This window comes from Stenella coeruleoalba (assembly GCF_951394435.1).
Source record: "Stenella coeruleoalba genome assembly, chromosome: 10".
Classification (NCBI taxonomy): Eukaryota; Metazoa; Chordata; class Mammalia; order Artiodactyla; family Delphinidae; genus Stenella; species Stenella coeruleoalba.
Window position 1 is genome coordinate 16332513 of NC_137156.1, and position 22616 is coordinate 16355128.

Here is a 22616-nt window from a genome sequence, read left to right on the forward strand (position 1 = left end):
TTTGTCCCCCAGGGAGTAAACCACTAGCTATAAATAGAACACATTGACAATCCAACTGTGATTATTATTGTGGCTTATTAATTATATTCTATGTTTGTATCAGTTGACATGTTACTCGATTTAGGCTAATATTCAGTTAAAGTCATTTTTCTGCTATTTTTGCCTGTACCTCTTCAATTCTAAAGATTATCGTAGACCAAAGAAGACATAAAGATGGCCAGAAAGCACATGAAAAGATGCTCAACATCACTAATTATCGGAGAAATGGAAATCAGAGCTACAATGAGGTATCACCTCACACCAGGCAGAATGGCCACCATCAAAAAGTCTACAAGCAATAAATGCTGGAGAGGGTGTGGAGAAAAGAGAACCCTCCTGCACTGTTGGAAATCCACTTCCAGAAATATAAAATGGTCAAGCACACAGTAAATCACATACATACAAGTATAACCTGTTCAGCTCAATTCAGAACTACTTGAAACTGTGTGTGTCAGATATCATCCATTTAAAGTTACTTTTCCCTTGAGAATATCAAGCTTTTATTTTATGTGACTTATAGGTTATAATGTTATTATGTAAACATTCAAGGAATGGAGTGATAAATTACTCCTATGAATAATAATAGTAGCTGCTAACATTGTTGAAGTGCATTCATTGTTGAATACTACATTTAGTAACACTGAAGACTTAAAGAGAAATCAGATATTTTATTTTATATCAGATTTTAATATTTTATATATTTTAAAATATAAATATATCTTATAATAAAAATATTAAAATTTAAAACATTTTAAAATATAAAAATATATAAACACAATAGGGTAGTTTAGCTTTTTAAAAAAATGTCTTTACTTGGCAAAATAGAAAGTTTGCGCCCTATTTGGTTGCCAGTTTTAAGTGTGTGCATTTTAAATTTATTGCTCTGTGACATCTTAAGGTCTGGGAACTATTGATGGAAAACGTATATTGAAAATGGATAAATGAAATCATTGGTTCTTAATGGATACTTTGGCCCTTTGATTTTTCTTTTCAGATGGTCTGTTTGGTTTGGTGTACACATTGTACTGTGTTTATATCCTGTGTAGGGTCCCTGGCCTTACAGTTTTAGTCTCCAAGCTTTAGTTTCCTGTTCCCAACTGCCTGATCTTGAAGACAGGAGTGCAGATCCTTTTGCCTACCAAGATCCATGGTATCTCCCCATCCCTCTCCATTCCTGGCTTCCCTTTCCCTGCTTCATTGTATCTTTCTGGATGTGTTTCTAAGCAGGTAGAATTAATCATTGCCAGCCCATTTTCTGCTAAGCACTGCTCCCGACTCTGTAACAAAGTATTGGCTTGACATCTGGTCTGGTTCATTATGAAATCACCCATAACTGAGTATTTGTTGATATTCTCATAGTATACAAGTTACTGTGTTAGATACTACGATAGTAAGACGAGTAAGATACATGCCTATTTTTTTAAGTAAACTATAATCTCCTGTGCATTAAGCCCACAAATAATCATGTATTCTTTTTAAAAAATTTTGGTAAAACACAAGTAACATAAAAGTTGCCATCGGGTTCTTCCCTGGTGGCGCAGTGGTTGAGAGTCCGCCTGCCGATGCAGGGGACACGGGTTCGTGCCCCGGTCCGGGGAGATCCCACATGCCACAGAGCGGCTGGGCCCGTGAGCCATGGCCGCGGAGCCTGTGCGTCCGGAGCCTGTGCTCCTCAACGGGAGAGGCCACAACAGTGAAAGGCCCGCGTACCGCAAAAAAAAAAAAAAAAAAAAAAAAGTTGCCATCGTAACCATTTTGCCATCTTAACCATTTTTAAGTGTACAGTTCAGTGGTATTAAATACATTCACATTGCTGTGCAGCCATCACCAACATCCAGCCCCATAAGTCTTTTTGTCTTGTAAAATTGAAACTCTATACTCATTAAACAATAACTCCCCATTTTCCCCCTCTCCCCAGGCCCTGGAAACCACCATTTTACTTTCTGTCTCTATGAATTTGACTACTCCAAGTACTTTCGTATAAGTGGAATCAAGTCTTTTTGTGACTTGGTTATTTCACTTAGCATAAAGTCCTCCAAGTTCATTCATTTTGTAGTGTATTGCAGAATGTTCTTCCTTTTAAAGGCTGAATAATATTCCATTGATTTTGCTTATCCATTCGTCCATCGACGGACACTTGGGTTGATTCCATATTTTATTGATTGTAAATAACACTGCTGTTGCCATGAATATGATTGTACAAATATTTCTTCAAGACCCTGCTTTCAATTCTTTTGTGTATATATCTAGAAGTGGAACTGCTGGATCATATATGGTAATTCTACTTTTAATTTTCTGAGGAAACACCATACTGTTTTCCACAGTGGGTACCATTTTACATTCCCACCAGCAGTGCACAAGGATTCTGGTTTCTCCACATTTTCTCCAACACTTGTTTTTTTGTTTTTTTGGTAATAGCAATCCTAATTGGTGTGAGGTGGTATCTCATTGGAGTTTTGACTCTTATTTCCCTACTGATTCCGTGATGTTGAGTATCTTTTCATGTGCTTATTGGGCATTCATAAATCTTCTTTGGAGAAATGTCTACTCAAGTCCTTTGCCCATTTTTGAATTGAGTTGTTTGGGTTTTTGATATTGTTGTTGAGTTTTTGGAGTTCTCTATATATTCTGGGTATTATCCTTTATCAGGTATATAGTTGGCAAATATTATCTCCAGTTCTGTGGGTTGCCTTTTTACTCTGTTGATAATGATGCAAAAAATTAAAAACTTTTCCTGAAGTCCTTTGTCTGTTTTCTTAAGTTGTCTGTGCCTTTGATGTCATGTCCAAGAAATCATTGCCAAGTCCAGTGTTGTGAAGCTTTTGTCCTTTGTTCTTTTCTAAGAGGTTTATTATTTTAGGTCTTACATGTAGGTTCTTGATCCATTTTGAGTTAAGTTTTGTATACAGCATTAGGTAAAGGTCCAACTTTATTCTTTTGCATATGGCTATCTAGTTTTCCCAGCATCATTTGTTGAAAAGACTGTCCTCATCTCATTGAATGGTCTTTACACTCTTGTCAAAAATCATCTGACCATATACAATATATTTTGGGGCTCTCTGTTTTATTCCACTAGTTTATATTTCTGTGTTATGTCAATACTGCACTGTTTTAATGTAGCTTTCTAGAAAGTTTTCGAAATCAGGAACTGTGAGTCCTCCAGTTTTTTTTTTTTTCAAGATTGTTTTGGCTGTTTGGGGTACCTTAAGATTTCATATGAATTCTGGGATAGATTTTCTATTGCTGCAAAAAATGTCATTGGAATTTTGAAAGGGATTGCACTGAATCTTTAGATCACTATGGGTAATACTGACATTTTAATGATATTAAGTCTTTTAATCTATGAATATGGGGTGTATTCCCCTTTATTTATGTCTTCTTCAATTTCTTTCAGCAATGTTTTGTAGTTTTCATTGCATAAGTGTCACAATACTTTGGTTAAGTTAATTCGTAGGTATTTTATTCTTTTTGATGCTATTGTAAATAGCACCATCTGCAAACAGATTCTACTTGGATGCCCCTTCTTTCTTTTACTTGCCTAATTGATCAAGCTAGAACTTCCAGTATTATGTTGAAGTGGTGAAAGTAGGCATCCTTGCCTTGTTCCTCATCTTAGAGGAAAAACTTTCAGTTGTTTATCACTGCAAATGAGGTTCTTTGTGGGTTTTTCACATATAGCTTTTATTATGTTGAGGGAGTTCCTATTTCTAGTTTGTTGATTGTTTTTATAATGAAAAGATGTTGAATTTTGTCAAATGCTTTTTTTCTACATCAATTCATATGATCATGTTTTCTTTTTTTCTCCTTCATTCTGTTGATATGGCATTTACATTGATCGATTCACACTGTTGAACCATCCTTGCATTCCAGGAATAAATCCCACTTGGTCATGGTGTGTAATTCTTTTAATGTGCTGCTGAATTCTGTTTGGTAGCATCTTCTTTGTTGAGGATTTTTGCATTGATATTCATAAGGGATATTGGTCTGTGGTTTTGTTTTCTTTCAGTGTCTTTGTATGGCTTGAGTATCAAGGTAATCTTGCCCTCAGAGAATGAGTTCGAAAATGTTCCCTTCTGTTCAGTTTTTGGAAAAGTTTGAGAGGAATTGGTATTAGTTCTTCTCTAAATGTTTGATAGAATTCACCAGTGAAGTAATCAGGTTCAGAGCTTTTATTTATTGGGAGATTTTTGATTACTGATTCAAGCTCTGTACTAGTTACAGATATATTCAGATTTTCTATTTCTTCATGGTTTAGTCTGGGTAGTTTTTTTGTTTCCAGGAATTTGTTCTTATCAACTAGGTAATACAATTTGTTGGTGTACAATTGTTCATGTCACTCCCTTATAATCCTTTTTATTTCTTTAGAATGAGTAGTAATATCCCACTTTCATTTCTGATTATACTAGAGTCTCCCCTGGTTTTTTTTTTGGTTTGTTTTTTTGTTTTGTGCGGTACGCGGGCCTCTCACTGTTGTGGCCTCTCCCGTTGAGGAGCACAGGCTCCGGACGCGCAGGCTCAGCGGCCATGGCTCACAGGCCCAGCCGCTCCGTGGCATGTGGGATCTTCCCAGACCGGGGCACGAACCCATGTCCCCTACATCGGCAGGCAGACTCTCAACCACTGCACCACCAGGGAAGCCCTAGAGTCTCCTCTTTTTGTTCTTAGTCCATATAGCTAAAGGTTTGTCAATTTTATTGATCTTTCTGAAGAATCAACTTTCAGTTTTGTTGATTTTCTCTTTTGTTTTTCTATTCTCTATTTTGTTTACCTTTTCTAAAATCTTTATTTCCTTCATTCTGCCAGCTTTGATTTTAGTTTATTCTTCTTTTTCTGTATACTTACATTGTAATGTTGGGTATTGATATGAGATCTTTCTTTTTTAAGTGTCTATAGCTAGCTTTGAAATTTCCCCATAGAACTCCTTTATCTGCCTCCCATAAGTTTTGGTGTGTGGTGTTTGTTTTTGTTCATCTCTAAGTATTTTCTAATTTCTTTTGTGATTTCTTTTCTGATTCATAGGTTATTTAAAAGTGTGTTGCTTAATTTCCACAATTTTGTGAATTTTCCCTCTTTTTTTGTTACTTATTTCTGACTTCATTCTCTTGTGGTCAGAGAAGAAACTTTGTATGATATCTATCTTTTAAAATATTTGGGGGACTTCCCTGGTAGTCCAGTGGTTAAGACTTTGCTTTCCAATACAGGGGGTGTGGGTTCGATCCCTGGTCAGGGAGCTAAGATCCCACATGCCTTTCGGCCAAAAAACCAAAAAACATAACACAGAAGCAATATTGTAACATACTGAATAAAGACTTTAAAAAAAATGGTCCACATCAAAAAAAAATCTTAAAAAAAATAAAGTATTTGGAGTCTTAATTTGTGGTTATATGGTCTGTTCTGGAAAATGTCCTATGTTTATTTCGTTGTTGTTGGGCAATTTACCATTCAAATCTTCCCTTGGAAGTTGCTAGCCTTCAGCTGACTCCAGAGTTCCAAAATAGTTACACTAGACAGATTCTGCCAGTGCAGTTGTTGTCTAGGTGGGGAGACAGATTCCTGGAGCTTCCCACTGTGCCATCTTCCCATAATCCTTCCCAACAATCACCTATTCTTACCTAGAGTAAGATATTGTATCTTAAGAGAAGTAGAGGACAATCAGTGATCAAAGAATTTCAGATAAGATTGATTGCATCTTTCACTTGGCCATCTATGCAACTTTGGGCTAGTTTTTAAATCCCTTTCGGCCTCACTTTCCTGTATGAAAATTAAGGATAATGATACTTACATCAAGATTGTTGTGAGGATAAATGAAACAATATAAGTGTATGGCTGAGTGTCTGGCGAGCATTCAGCAACCATCTTTTACTCTTATTAGCACCTCCCATACCCCAAATGATTTTAAAGCTTGTGATGATTTTTTTTTTTTTTTTTTTTGCGGTTCGCGGGCCTCTCACTGTTGTGGCCTCTCCCGTTGTGGAGCACAGGCTCCGGACGCGCAGGCTCAGCGGCCATGGCTCACGGGCCCAGCTGCTCCGCGGCATGTGGGATCTTCCCGGACCGAGGCACGAACCCGTGTCCCCTGCATCGGCAGGCAGACTCTCAACCACTGCGCCACCAGGGAAGCCCTTGTGATGAGTTTTATAGAGATTGATGGGTGATGATGATAAGGATATCTCTTTCAGGTAAAGGGAATGAGAAATAAGGGTACAGAGTTTAAATATGATGGCACAAGTTTTTGAAACAAAGGATATAGCACAGCAGCTAATGGGGGTAGGATAAGGAAAAAATATAGCTGCAATTGTTTTTGAATTTTGTACAGATAGAAGGGTTAGCAGCTGGGTTCCCAGACCTACCTCTGACCCCCCCTCTTTCCCCCTCCCCCCCAGATGAAAAGGAACTCCACAAAGGGCACAATTACAGTTAAAGACAGAGGTGGTAATTATTAGAATGAATTTTTGGAGTAGGAGATTGGGATTGGAGATCGAGGCAGTAACTCAGGTGGAGAGATTTGTTACATTGGAGGAGTCCTGGCCACAGGAAGCTTAAAGAATTTAGGATATATTCTGCTAGTTTTTCAGGTGTTATTTTTCCTTTGCTTGTTCAGGATTTTGATCTTGGCAAATAGGAATTATCATTTGAAGATCCAATCAGATTTTGCTAAGAGTATCTCTTGTATTTATTTAAAAGATCAGAAAGTGTGTAATTTTCCTGGAAATACTTTAAAATACTTTAAAAACCATGAGGGCTCACAATAGGCGATATTTAACAGTCACGTCTGGCACAGCCTACAGTGTGTGAACCTTCTATTTCTTGAGTTTTTGTTTTTTCTTTGCTTCAGGAGGCTTCCATATGGAAGGCCACAATATGATTTTTCCAAGGTTTTGCTCTATGAAGGGCTTATTTTGTAAAGTTTGAAGCTTTGAGAAAGATAATGCTCTGTCAACTGATTAAAAATAAATAAGGATTAAATTATGTGAGTGGCACAGAATGTTAGTTTGAAGTGTTAATGTTATTGTTAAAACAATAGTTTCTGCATATTTCAAATTATCTTTGACCCTAAGCAGAGAGAAGCAGAATCCTGAGTCACATAAGCTTTTTTTTGCCTTAAAAAAAGTGATATTAGTGTGGGTGAAACTTTAAAAGTATAACTCTGATTTTTAAATTATTCCCAAACTTGTGATATCTAAAGATGCTCTTTAGAAGAAAAAGCCTAATGTATTAAAACTTTTAATTTTTCTTTGCTTTATGTGGTTTTGGTATCAAATTGGCATGTTGTTGTGCATTTGAACCCTTTGAAATAGTTTAATTTTTAATTTTAATTGTGAAAATTTATTGTTATTTCACATATTTAGTTTCTGTAATTTAAAAATATTCCACCACGGATGCTTTTTAAGACTTGAGTTATACTGCTATATTAAATGCCCAGTCTGTCTCTGCTTCCGAGGTTTTTAGTTATTTCTTGGCCTGTGGCCGTATAACAACCTGTACAAAGATGAGTAGGTAGGGTGTGCTACCTTTATCCTTCTATCACAACAGGCTATGTCTGTTCAGGATTTTGCCTCTTCCTTGCAGTTCAACAGCCATCTCTTTTTGGTTTTGGCTTTCAACAGTCAACCCTCAAAGATCTTTTGTTCTGTGACGGTTAAAGAAACTGGCTCAGTGTTCTTACTCTTAGACAATTATTTAATTGTTTACAGATAACTGAAACTACTAAAGGTTTCTATGATGAATCCTTTTATTTTGTTGGAGGCTTGTCATGTCGAAATGATTGGTCATCATAATTCCTGGTGTTTGAGAAGATTGTTTTTAAGCCAAATAGCATCAAAAAGCTCTTTCTTTCTTTTCTGATTTTGTATTGGATATTTTTCCTGTGTATTATAACAAATATCTCTCCTTTTTAAATTGAAGACATAGCAGATTTAATGCTTGATTAGTGCTGTTATAACATGCTTATAGAAATGCTCTCTATAGAAATTTTCACTTTATTGAAATAATATGAAGTATTACTTTGGTAATTGCAGATAAGGATGAACCCATCTTATACAATAAAGAGTTTAGAACTTCAAAAGTATATCACATCAACAACTCTAATTAACCCCAAGGGAGCAATTTAGTGAAGAATATTTTGAATTCTTAATGTACTATTTATACTTACTGGCTTATTTTGATTATTTTAAATGTTTCCAAGTATCAGCTTGTTTTATTTAAATGTTTTAGTACATTTTCATGAGTGATTTTCCATGGGGGGGGGAATACATTTCCACCTTTATTAAGTGAGCCAGTAGGAAAACATGATTTCGTTTCCATAGTTGATTTAAGTCAACCTATCAGCAACACATCTGTTCCATAAAGTTAGGTACCCCTGGAACATGATAGTGCATAATTAATTCCTTACAGAATTGTTTAGAACAGTTGCATTAAAGTTACTGATCACTTACTAGGTGCCGGCAGTATTCTAAGTGTTTTATGTGTGTTAATTGATTTATGTTATAAATATTTAAAATACATGTTTCCCTTCTGTTTTCCTTCCCCTTCTCTAGGCTAGTGTCCCTTAAGAAAGTTATTTTTAAGAAATAGCCCAAGTTAGAAATAGTATTAGCTTTTATCGAGATTGTCCACTTAATTTATGGAGCTCTCCATTGGAAATAAGTAGTATCGAGGGTAGAGAGAGCAGATTCCTCAGAACGGTGCCGATTCAACTTGAGTGAATGGCAGTCATGAGGGGGGATCCCAGGTGAATGAATAAGGGGTCTTTTGCATTGAGCCCATCATGAAGCCACCGAGGAGAAGGACAGAGAGAGGAATCAGCTTGGAGGACCTGAGCAGTAGAATTTAAGAACCATGGCAAGACAAACAAGGTGACATATTTTGCCACAGAGCAGCAGTTGGATGAAAAACAGAACTTATAAACAACAACGGTGAAATAACTAGTTTGGGCCAGTGGATGGACAAGAAGCCTAGCCTTAGATTTCCAAAGAATAAAGGAGAGAAACTGGTTTTAAACAAACAGTTCCATACACAGGATGATGAATACCAGCCATATCTTTGAATATATGTGTTGTATTACTTTATATCTCATGTCAGATGATTGCCTGTCTTACTATTATTTCTTATCTGCATTTGTCTATAGCTAGGATATTTGATACATATTTATTCTGGGGAGGCAGCTTGGTATGGAAACAGGAGGGAGTTTGAAATTTGGCAGGCTTATATTTGAATTTTAGCTGTTACATGTCTCAGACAAGCTACTTATCTGATTTTCCCCCCACGATTTTACTGATAGAATTGCCATATAACATTGTGTAAGTTTAAGATGCACAACACAATTATTTGATATATGTATATATTGTGAAATGTTTACAACAGTTTTAGTTAACATCCCTCGTTTTACATAATTACAGATTTTTTCTTGTAATGAGAACTTTTAAGTTCTGTTTTCTTAACGCTGTTGAGATATATGATACAGAATTGATAACTACAGTCACCATGCTGTACATTACACCCCCAGAATTTATTTATTTTATAACTAGAAGTTTATAACTTTAGACCACCTTCACCCTTTTCCCCCACCTCCCACAAATCTCACCCTCTGGTGATCAACAATATTTTCTTAGTTTCTATGAAGTTGGGTTTTTTCAGATTTTGTATGTTTATTTTAGATTCCACATATAAGTGAGATCATACAGTATTTTTCTTTCTCTGACTCACTTATTTCAGTTAGCATAATGCCCTCAAGATCCATCCATGTTGTTGCTAATGGCAGGTTTTCCTTATTTTTAATAGCTGAATGACATCCCATTGTTTAAACGTATCACATTTTCTTCATCCGTTCATTTGTTGAAGAACAGTTGGGTTGTTTCCATGTTTGGCTATTGTAGATAATGCTGCAATGAAAATGAGTTTGCAGAAACCTCTTTGAGGTAGTGATTTCATCTCCTTTGGAGATAAACCCAGAAATGGAATTGCTGGATCATATAGTAGTTCTATTTTTAATTTTTTGAGGAACCTCTATACTGTTTTTCATGGTGGCAGTACCAATTTACATTCCCACCAATAGTGCACAAGGGTTCCTATTTGTCTACATCCTTGCCAGGTGTTGTTAACTCTTATCTTTTTGATAATAGCCTTTCTATCAAGTGTGAGGTGATACTGTGGTATTGATTTGCATTTTCTTGATGATTAGTGATGTTGAGTATCTTTTCTTGTACCTGTTGGCCATTTGAATATTTGGAGAAATGTCCATCCATATTATTTGGATGTCTTAAAATTGGATTATTATTATTTATTATTGAGGTGCATGAGTTTTTAAAAATATATTTTGTATATTAACCCCTTGCCAGATATTATGAATCCTTTATTGTAGAGTAATAATCATATATTATTATGAATTTATTATGAATCAGATATATGGTTTGAAAATATTTTCTCCCATTCTGTTGGTTGCCTTTTCATTTTGTTGATTGTTTCCTTTGCTGTGCAGAAGCTTTTTAGTTTGATGCAGTCCAACTTGCTTGTTTTTGTTTCTGTTACTTGTGCTTTAGGTGTCATATCCAAAAAAATAATTGCCAAGAACAATGTCAAGGAGCTGTTTCCCTGTGTTTTCTTCTAGGAGTTTTATGGTTTCTGGACTTACATTTGTCTTTAATCCATTTTGAATTAATTCTTGTCAATTGTATAAGTTAGTGATAGTTTCATTCTTTTGCATATGAATATCCAATTTTCCCAGCACTATTTGTTGAATAGACTATCTTTTCTCCATTGAGTATTCTTGGCTCCTTTGTCAAATGTTAGTTGACTGTATATGCGTGAGTTTATTCCTGGGCTCTCAATTCTTTTATGTTGGTCTATTTGCCTGTTTTTACACCAGCACCTACTGTTTTGATTACTATAGCTCTGTAATATAGTTTGAAATCAGGAACTGTGATGCCTCCAGCTTTGGTGATTTTTTTTTTTTTCTTTCATCAATGTCTTAAACTTCTCATTGTACAGCTCTTTCACCTTCTTGGTTACATTAATTCCTGGGTATTTTATTGTTTTTGCTGTTGTAAATGGGATCATGATTTAGTCTTGGTGGGTTGTACATTTCTAGCTTATTTATTTACTCTAGCTTGTTCAGTTAGTTGGTGTGTAGTTGTTCATAGTACACAGTATCTTATGCTCCTTTGTTTTTCTGTGGAATGAGCTGTATTATCTGACTTTTTGTTAGCAGATTCTTCATCTGTAAGATGGAGATAGTAACATCAACTCTAGAAGAGTTAAATGAGATAATGTATGTGAAACATCTAGCAAAATGCCTGGTGCTCAATCAGGGCTAAACAAAAGTGAGTTACTCTCCCAAGGAGAAGCCAAAAAAAAAAAAACCAGTTTTCTTTTTGCCCTTGTTATGGAACAGATGGAAATTGAAAAGAGAAGACATATAACAATTGGGAGACTGGAACCTCTATTCATAAGAGAGAGGCGACAATTTGTGTGTGTGTGTGTGTGTGTGTGTGTGTGTGTGTGTGTGTGTGTAAATGGCTTAGGAAGAAAGGAATGTTAGCTGTTTAAGAACATGTGGTCAGTTAAAAATCAAAATGTGTGTGTTGTTTCACTTAAGAGCTCCATGCAAAAATAATTAGAAATTAAGCATTACATTGTTGCCTCCTGAGTTCAATGATTTATATGTATTTTAAAGTCATATATTAACAGAATTACACATTGGCCAGTTATAATTGTTAAAAGTTGTTTTCCTCTGTTTGAAATTTTAAAGGATTTGTATAATGATGGTCTTTTAAAACCTTGCTATTTATTATAGCAGTTGAATCATTGAAGAAATGTTATTCTTCGTTTTGTTCAATGTTGTTGAGCCTTATCTTTCTGGCATAAGAATATCTTATTATATGTAATTGTTTTTCTTTAATTTTATAATAAGAAAATTTATTTAAACTATATTTTTAAATTATAAGAGTAGAGCAAACATTTTAGGTTTTTTTTTAAATTAATTTGTTTATTTCTGGCTGCATTGGGTCTTCATTGCTGCACGTGGGCTTTCTCTAGTTGCAGCGAGCAGGAGCTACTCTTTGTTGTGGTACGCGGGCTTCTCATTGCGGTGGCTTCTCTTGTTGTGGAGCACAGGCTCTAGGCATGTGGGCTTCAGTAGTTGTGGCACACGGGCTCAGTAGTTTTGGCTCGTGGGCTCTAGAGCTCAGGCTCAGTAGTTCTGGTGCATGGGCTTAGTTGCTCTGCAGCATGTGGGATATTCCCAGACCAGGGCTCAAACCTGTGTCCCCTGCATTGGCAGGCGGATTCTTAACCACTGCGCCACCAGGGAAGTCCAACATTTTAGTTTTTAAAAAACAATTCTGTATCATGTCTGAAGTATTTTGGGAATTAATCCTATTTTTTGATTTTTTTAAATTAATGTTGTCATTATTCTTCTTTACTTTGACTAATATAATCCCAAAGAGCATTCACTGGACATGTTTTAATATTTTTTTCTGATTTCAAGGAGTTAAAAATATTATCTGAAGATTTCTTAGGGTGTACTTTCTTACGAGAATTCTGTACTGCCTATTTATTCTTTTTAAACATTTTATTTATTTATTTGGCTGCATTGGGTCTTTGTTGCTGTGCGCAGGCTTTCTCTAGTTGCAGCGAGCAGGGGCTACTCTTCATTGCAGAGCACAGGCTCTAGGTGCATGGGCTTCAGTAGTTGCAGAACGTGGGCTCAGTAGTTGCAGTGTGCGGGCTCTAGGGTGTGCGGTCTTCAGTAGTTATGGCGTGCGTGCTCAGTAGTTGTGGCTCACGGGCTCCAGAGCGCAGGCTCAGTAGTTCTGGCACATGGACTTAGTTTCTCCGTGGCATGTGGGATCTTTCCGGACCAGGGATCAAACCCATGTCCCCTGCATTGGCAGGTGGATTCTTAACCAATGTGCCACCAGGGAAGTCCCTGCCTGTTTATTCTTAAATCATTAGTTAAAAGTTAAATGAAAAGCGTTTTCATTTATGAATAATACGGTATATATAAGTGATACTAAAATTTTAGTTTTATGATAACCAAATAAATGTCATTGGTTTTAAAAAATGTGAATCTTTAATTTGTTTTGATTAACCATTGTAAGCATTTATCATTTTTGTTTCCACATTAATGTGTGCATTTGAAGATAATATGGGATTTGTACAATCTTTCTTGAATAGTTGAAACTTAACAGAATTGCAAATTGCAGATTTTTGTGCCTGGTGGAAATAAAATAAATATGAAGCATGGTAGATATTCATTTTTTATATCTCTTACATAACCTGGCAAATGATACTAAAACAGCACTTTGGTGTATGTTTTGGATATTTTTTCCCGTGTTAAGTGTGCACTGTCTTTAAAAATTTAACTTTATTTATTGCTGTCGTTTGAACAGGTGTCTCAATGCTTGTACCTACTGCAAAACTAAACACGCCAGAGGAAATTTGGCCAGTTATCCAGTTGATGAGTTAGTAGATAGAGCCAAACAGTCTTTTCAAGGTAAGAGTTTCTAGAATTCTGTGTGATTATAGTCTCTTCAGTAAATTATAATACTCTTCTAAGTAACAGTTCACTTTAGATACATGCTTCTTTAGCTTTCTGAAGAGTTTACAAATGTTTCAGCTTATCTAATAGAAGATGTTACCAGATTCAGGTTATAATATTGACATAGCTCCCCTTTCACCACTCTTCTGTTTTCTTATGACTCTAAGGTAAGTGACGTATTTTGAAATTCATCACCTATCTCTATATTCCATGGAAGAGACAAAAAAATAAAAATGAAAGCCATGACCTTCTGTTGTGTGTTAATAAGACTTCTGTGGACTGAGTGAAATACTCAAGATTTCTCCCTCTTTCTTTGGTAATCTTGGTCCATTCAGAATATAGAGCTAATAAGGGTTACCAGGAGTTTTGGAAAGAGAAGGTAGGTTTTACTATGAGCCAGAAGAGAGAACCCTCGTCATCCACAGGACTGCTGTGGGGCAGTAAATATTGGTACTGGTAGAGAGTCCTAATGAGAACAATTTTTGTGTGGGTGGCCAGCTACTTTTGAATCATCACTTGCTGGAAAATGTGATTGCCTAGGTATCTCTCAGCATATAGTAAGACGTATCTGTAACACGAGTCTCAGTTGTGTTGAGTCACAGTTGTGTTGATACCTAACCATAAATTGCCCCTTTTGTCTTGGCTTATAATACGTGTATATAACATTGATGTGTTTTTATAACCAACATGAGATAATCTATTGTCTCATAATCTTGTGGGTTAGTAGTTATTGGTAATGTACTTTTCCTTTTAGCAAGTAACTTGGAGAGCTACTTTCAGTACTTCACGTCCTGCATCTCAGAATGTATGAGTTCCAAACAAACTTATTCAGTCTAAAGCTTTTATCAACATGAATTTGAAATGCTCTTTATAGAAGAGAGAAAAACACCCTTGATTAATCTAACACGTCTCAACAATTTTTTTTCTACCTTTATATTCTTAGCACAGTCCCCTCCTCTGTTCACATTCAGCTTGTATTGAAAGAAATAAATGGAAACTCACTGACTCTTGCAGTTGTTTGCTTTCAGAGCCAGGTAATTGTCTAATCTTAGGAAAAGTCTGGGTGGTTGTCTTTTCTGCAACATGGCTACTTTAAGGATTTTTCAGAAAGGGCATGAATTTGCACAGAAACCTACTTTATTTGAAAAATGATCCCTTTGCTGGCATTCTTACTTAGTGTTTGTTTTTCCATATATCTGTTGGATAATGGAGATGTTAAAACTATATGATCTATCCACCTAACTCTGCAAATTGGAAGGTATTCAAATTACAAATACAAGTGACTTTGCTGGTTAAGGTGAGTGATTCAAAGAATATATCAGAGGTTAGCAGTGATTTAGTGGCTATTTATAGAGAAAGTATTAGAAGAGGTTTATTTAATACTACTTTCATCATCATCAGTAGATACGGATGTGCTTGGTTATTCCCAACCAAGGAATGTTTGCAATGTAAAGTTTTTCTTTTTCTTTTTTTTTGAATTTTATTTTATTTATTTTTTATACAGCAGGTTCTTATTAGTTATCTATTTTATACATATTAGTGTGTATATGTCAATCTCAGTCTCCCAATTCATCCCACCGCCACCACCACCCCGCCTGCCACTTTCCCCCCTTGGTGTCCGTATGTTTGTTCTCTACATCTGTCTCTATTTCTGCCCTGCAAACCGGTTCATCTGTACCATTTTTCTAGATTCCACATATCTGCGTTAATATACGATATTTGTTTTTCTCTTTCTGACTTTTTTCACTCTGTATGACAGTCTCTAGGTCCATCCAAGTCTTTACAAATGACCCAGTTTCATTCCTTTTTATGGCTGAGTAATATTCCATTGTATATATGTACTACCACATCTTCTTTATCCATTCGTCTGTCAGTGGGCATTTAGGTTACTTCCATGACCTGGCTATTGTAAATAGCACTGTAATGAACACTGGGGTGCATGTGTCTTTTTGAATTATGGTTTTCTCTGGGTGTATGCCCAGTAGTAGGTGTAAAATTTTTCTGTTGTCTTGTTATCTGAATATTAGGGTTGAAATGGAAGGCTAGTTTTCGGACTGGCAGGCTCATTTTATTGCTATGTGGAACTGTTACTAAAATATCGAGGTCATAACTTTCTAGGTAAGCCAGTGTGTTTAGGCAATTTTAAGTCCTAAGATGCTCTTTGCCATAGGAGAGCTTGAATTCAAAACAGTGCTCTGCTGCTTACTAGCCACATGATCTGACCAAGGTACTTGACCTATATACAAGCCATGGTTTTCTCATTACTGTGACATTAAGTGTTGCTTGTTGTTTGAATTTGAGATAACTTACATGAAGTAATTGGTTGTGTCCTTATTATGAAGAAGTCATGTTACTTAAACTGAAGGAATTTAAAATAAATCCAACAAGAGAAGTCTAATTTTGAGTGAGAATATTGGAACATCTAATATTGGAACATTTAATGATTAGAATCAAAAGACAAATTTTCTTTTGCTTCTAAAATATGTCTTATGAAAAATGTCTCTACAGATAGAAACTAGTATGACAATTACCTTTTATTTTCTTAATTTGAGAATTGCAAATTCATGCTAAGGGTGGTCTTATAATCTCACAATAGGAAATAGCAGTCTATAAGCTCACATTGTAAAGACATTGAGTTAGCAGCATTGTCTTTTTTTCTGCAGAAGACATTGGGATCATAAGGGTCTTACAGGATTCCTGTGTTTGAGTTTTAAAATTGCGAAGAAGGGACTTCCTTGGTGGTCTAGTGGTTAAGACTCTGCTTCCACTGCAGAAGGCGCAGGTTTGATTCCTGGTCAGGGAACTAAGGTCCCTCATGCCGTGCGGCACAGCCAAAAATTTTTTAAAATAAATAAATAAAATTGCGAAGAATAATTATGAAGTTAAATGTAATAGAAGAAATAGCCTGTTTTTCGTATTCTTGTGACTTCTCTGTAATTCATTCTTTAGTAATTCAGATAGTAGGAACGTTTGGGGGGGTCAGAGCCCCTTAAATTCTACATTATACCATTATTAAATTGTCCTATAATCAGTAATAAACATTATGATTCTTTGAAAATTTACTCTAAGATGAAAAGTCTAAATATGCTGTCAGTAAATTTTAGTGCTATGTTTAAAGCCGTCCTGTCAGTGCAAGTTAAATTTCCCAACTGAAAATTGCGTTTCCTTTCTTGCTTTTCCTTGAAGTTTTAAATGACTGTGTGTCACAAATACAAAGTGATTTAAAAAAAAAACTCTACACCAATTGTAGAATAGGGATTACAATCCTGGTTGCCAGTCACGTGACAGACTATTACAATAAGATCACAATTTCTTTCTGAGTAGCATATTTATGAAACATTTTATATTCATAAACATTTATTTCTTAGAAGTGTAATGAGTGAAGAGACTAGGGCTAACCCATAGGCAAGGGAGCATTCAGAAGAGATTCTGAAATAACCATGAAATCATTCTGAATATAAAATGGTTTCCTAACATACTAAAAATATACTGACTGTACATTCAGCTGCCAGGAATGAGAAAGGGAGCTCATTAACTTTTGAATGGATATCAGTAAATAAAATTGTTTATATTTTTGAATGGAAACTTTAGTTTACCTTTTGTGCAAAAAATATAGTTTATATTTCACTGGTTTCCTAGCATTTTTCTTTTTTGGACTTATCCTAGCCCCTTGACATTTTCATGGACTATTTTTACCTTCTCAGTGTGTGTATCATTTTTGTGGGCAGTTCTGCATATGACTATAATATTTACCAGGTTAATTTCTGGGTATCATCACATTGTTCTAACAGACCATTGGGAAACCTCTCCCCTCACTTCCTCACTTACGCCAAACTTTAGGTTTTAAAATTTCCTAGTCTTTGGGGGCTGGGGTTTGACATGGTTGCATTTTAGACATCTAGAAAAACATGTCAAGCAATGACCTATACTTTGTTGGGGCCAGAATGAATTTACAAGCTAGTATTTTCTAGGATATTTGTATTGATTTTTCTCTAGCAACTAATCAATCAGTTTCAGTTGTATAAGTGATGGAGCAAACCTTTTTAAGTGTGCTGGGTGAGTGGTGTGGAAACAACACCTTTCACTGCTGTCTCTGGAATCAAAATGTAGAGATGATGGATGAGCTGTTTTTATAGCTCTCATGTGCTTTTCTAGATCTCATTTCTGTGTTGCTACTTTTTTTCTCCCTCATAAATCTGAACGTCCCCCACAAGATAAGTGGCATAAACCAGTTATGGAAAGGTAAATAAATTAAGATGAAATATTCAGGGCAAGGAGAAAATTTCTTGATGCTTAGTGATTTCAAGATTAATGTTGGAATTTTATGAAATGAATTCTGTTTTATTTCAAGACTTGCAAAGATACTGTCTATTGTGTATGAGATTAATTATGCAGTGCAGCTGGAAAACATTGCTTCCTGCCCTTTTAGATAGGAAAGGATATGAGCAATATTTGATTTTCTGGTGTATGAACTTCAGATTGTTGAGCTGTTGCATTTGACTTATCACCTTTAGCAATGAGTACTGTATATTGATTTTCATCTAAGCTTAAAAAGAGACCAATAATTGCATCCTATTAATTTATATTGGCAGTTATTTAAATGTCTTTTATTCCTTTATCTTTTCATTTGTGCTGTGTTCAAATTGAGAAATCTGTTTCTTCTATAGGATTAATAATGTTACTGTACATATTTGTTATACATTGTCAACTTCCAAAAAGGGATTTTAGGCAGCTTACATTAAATGATTGTGTGTAAATAGACCATGAAAATAAAGGGTGTATGAAATGTTGTGTTATATGTTGTGTTATGTTTCAAGAGGGAAGATAATTATACCAACTTGAATCTTGGCTGATCGGTATATTGGTATATTGGTATCAAGTTGGTATATTCAAGTTGGTGAATCTTGGCTGTTCCAAAGAATAAGGAGATAGGGTGATTTATATAACTTGTACGAATGTATAAAAGGAAGGATATATTTTTAAAAATTAATTAATTTATTTTTGGCTCTGTTGGTTCTTTGTTGCACATGGGCTTCTCATTGTGGTGGCTCCTCTTGTTGTGGCAGGCGGGCTTCTATGGCACGTGGGCTTCAGGAGCTGTGGTGCACAGACTCTCTAGTTGTGACTCGCGGGCTCTAGAGCGCAGGCTCAGTAGTTGTGGCGCACGGGCTTAGTTGCTCCACAGCAAGTGGGATCTTCCTGGACGGGGGATCGAACCCGTGTCCCCTACCTACATTGGCAGGCAGATTCTTAACCACTGCACCACCAGTGAAGTCCCAAGGATATAGTTTATAATGAGAAATCTACATGTTTCTAGGCTGTAAACACTAAGAAGAATTATTTTCTTATATTCTTTTCTAAGAGACATTGACAAATATAATAGAAATGCCTTTAGCTGGCAGTGTGTAGAATTTTAAGATATAGTTTCTACATTGTCTTTTCTTCTGTTGATTCTTACAAATCCCCCAATATAATATTAAACTATAACTTTTAAAGACATTTTAATGGGGGGAGCTAAATAAATGTAATGTACATAATACATATAACTTGATAGGGAGATCTGATGCCTTAAAGAGCTGTTTATCAGATATTTAGTTTAAATAAGCTGAGATTAATCACTCTTATTTCAGAGAATGTTAGTTAAGGCTATCTGTGGCAGACCAGAGTATGATTTACTTGGTTCTTGCCTCTTTAGACCTTTGAGTTTCTAAGTCAGTGGTGTTCAAAGTTTTCTTAGCAATAAAGGAACTTTCTTCAGATGAATTTTGGAAAGTGAAAGCAGAACTGCCAGGATTGAAGTAGAGATGGGGCCCTGTTTAATGAGCCCTTGCTTCTGAGGCCTTTCCTCAGAACCTTTAGGATTTGGCCTGAATTGGCTGGTGTAGTTTAGTATTTCTCTAGTGTATCCTTAAGTACACCAGTCCAGGGCTGGAAGATGTTTTCTTAAAGGGACAGATGGTAAATATTTTAGACTTTGTGTGCTACAAGGTGTCTGGTGCAACTGTTCATTTTTGTCCTTCTAGCATAAAAGCAGCTACAGACAGTACATGAATCAATGGGAGTGGCCGTGTTCGAATAAGGGTTTAATGGTCAACTTTGGAGAAAGCTAACTTAAAGTAAATGAGACGTTATTGGGAACTTCCTATTGTCTCTAATATGCTAATACACATCATAAATTCATAAGAGATGGATGTAGTCTTTAGAAACTCATGTTGATCTAGAATAGATTAGTATTATCGGTCTAGCTGTTCATTTTAGTCATGTGGAAATTTTATAAAACCAAAACCACACTGATGTCTGTGTCCCATTGCTGACTACTGCATCATCATTTCTGTGGATTGGGAGGCCCTGCATTTTCTAAAATATAGTTGATTCTAATATATAAGCCAGAGTTGAGAACTTGCATTGAGAACCACTAGTTTAGATAATTTTTTGGTTGAAGTTATTAAATGAACTGACCCTCTTGACCTCTAGAGGGATTGTGGGGAGGAACCCTGGTTGATTAGTAAAGAACGAGCCATGTAGCACAGGGAACTCTACTCATTGCTCTGTGGTGACCTAAATGGGAAGGAAATCCAAAAAAGAGGGGATATATGTATACCTATAGCTGACTCACTTTGTTGTACAGTAGAAACTAACACAACAATAAAGCAACTATACTCCAATAAAATTTAATTAAAGAAAAAAAAAAAGAATGAGCCAGGTTAGGGAGGTTGGCAGGTCAGAACAGCGTGTTGTTCATTTGCAGACACCACCCTGCTAGTAAATGGCTGGTTTCAGAATCCAGTGGTGCTTATTTAGTGAAAAGGCTCGGTGATTTTTGTTTTCTCCAGGTATCACAAAAGGGTCAGCTGGCATTTTATGAGTGTTTATTTACTGTGCTGTATGGGAATTAAAAGGGTGGAAAAGATGGGGTCCTTGTCTCCAAGGAGCTCCTCCTAGTTTAGGAGGACAGAGTAGCCAGTTGGACTAATGAGCATTAAAAGTACACAGACCCAGGAAGCAAGTCTTCAGATGGCAAAAACCATTGAGCCTTTTAACTTAAATATCTCTACATTTGGAAAACATCCGTTATCTGTCAGGGTGGTGTCAGCAAATTGGCAGCCCTCGTGCTGCGCCTCTGCCTTCCCAACTCCAGGCATCCTTTACTGATCAACCAGGCTTTCCCCAAAGAATCCCTCTTAATACAGAGTTCTTATTAGCCACTGCTTAGTATTCCAGATGAAATCCACTTGCCATCCTTAATCTTAAGGTTTATGTGATGCTAGAGGTCTATGAAAGAAAGAAACCAAACAGTGACTCTTTAACTGAAGTAACCATTGGAACTGTATAGTTGTTATTTTGCCATTCATTCAACAAATATTTATTGAACGTTTATTCAAAACAGTTCATATTTCTCCTTATAGGCACATGCTTTAGAAAAGCGGTGATAACAATACATTATTATAATCAGCCTTTCATTACTTCTGCCAATAAGATAGGGAGGCCAGTGGTGCGGTTTGCTTATCTCTGCTGTGGGAAACAAGGATGCAGTCCCAAGGCTGTTTTACGAAATGACATCTGTTCATAATTCTCTAAGCTTTCGTAGTTCAGAGTACATGTAATCCAAAGTACGGAAAATTTGGAGCTTCTGGGAATACGTTTTTATATCCATCCCCCACTGTTACTGGTGAGTTTTATCTTTTTTACTCTATTTTGTTCCACAAAACAACCTGCAAGAATGCAAGTAAGTATGAAAACCATATAAAATAATGAGACCTTGGGAAAGGAGATGAGGAAAGTCAAGACTTGATGCAGCATTGGAACACGGGAAAGTAAGCCATAGTCAGATAGGCAGTTTCGACTCTGAACTTTTCTTAAAAGCTTATACAGTCTATAAGGAATAAAAACAACCCAACTTGGCATTAGATTTGCAAGAAAATTTTCACACGTGAGCTCTTCTAGGGAGTACTGAGAGATGCATTAGGCCTCAACAGCATCCCTTTAACACTCAGACTCACTTACTGAGTTTCTTAAACTTGTATGCTTTGGCATTCCTTGTTAAAACTTGCAGCCGTGCCCTGTAAAGCATAACACTCTGGAAGGATTTCTTGGGAGGCTAAGACAACACATGCTAAGTATTTGGTACTCTAGTGATCTGAGCCCACTTCCATAGTCCTTGGGCACCACAGAGGAATCCTGCTGTGGAGGCTCCTAGCTTAGGGTCTGCATGCCTGAGGTCGTTTAGTGAGATGATATGTCAGAGTGCAGGAAGAAGATACTAGAATTTATATTGATCTGTATTTTCTCTTCCTTAAAAAGTTTTTTGGTGTATGTTTCATATCGTATATAATATATTAGCACAGTAGTGCTTGAGTGTCATTAATAAATACATCTCCCTTGGGCTTCCCTGGTGGCGCAGTGGTTGAGAGTCCGCCTGCCGATGCAGGGGACGCGGGTTCGTGCCCCGGTCCGGGAGGATCCCACATGCCGCGGAGCAACTAGGCCCGTGAGCCATGGCCGCTGAGCCTGCGCGTCTGGAGCCTGTGCTCCGCAACGGGAGAGGCCACAACAGTGAGAGGCCCGCGTACCGCAAAAATAAATAAATAAATAAATACATCTCCCTGGAGATGCATTTAAAAAAATTTTTAAGCGATTCCGGAGAGTGATTTTCTAAAATATGGAGACCACTGATTTAGAGGAACGAATAGCCTGCCCATTTTCCACTGGAAACCCAATTCTTTCCACCAGCCATTTGGTTTCAGCAGGGCAGCAGAGTTCTTTGCTCTCTGTCAAGGACCTACGGTGCCTGTATTCTGTTTTGACTGAGTGCACATCCATCTGCTTTTGAGATCAAATAAGCAAATAATGAAGTTTGTGCCCTTTGGAGGAAACCTGAAGTACTTAACAAAGATGCTTGCCGAGCGTCCACTCAGAGGCAGGCTCTTGGTCCTGCAACAAATGTTCCCGCTCTCCTTCCATCTGGGTTTCAGGTCACTGGGGGACTGAGCCAGGAGGGCATCGGGCCAGGCATGGGTGACAGTGTGTATTTGGGTTTAGT

General features: G+C 36.6%; 1 protein-coding gene across 11 annotated transcripts in view; it reads left to right on the forward strand.

Moving 5' to 3' along the window:
• CDKAL1 (CDKAL1 threonylcarbamoyladenosine tRNA methylthiotransferase) overlaps positions 1-22616 on the forward strand; it is an 819912-nt gene that overhangs the window by 269087 nt on the left and 528209 nt on the right. For all 11 annotated transcript variants that reach the window (XR_013830328.1, XR_013830329.1, XR_013830330.1 and 8 more), the window contains one exon: positions 13428-13531. Coding sequence is in view for 8 of the 11 variants with exons in the window: in XM_079935371.1 (XP_079791497.1) it covers positions 13428-13531 (104 nt within the window). In the remaining 3 variants the exon portion in view is untranslated. The remainder of the gene's footprint in view (positions 1-13427; positions 13532-22616) is intronic.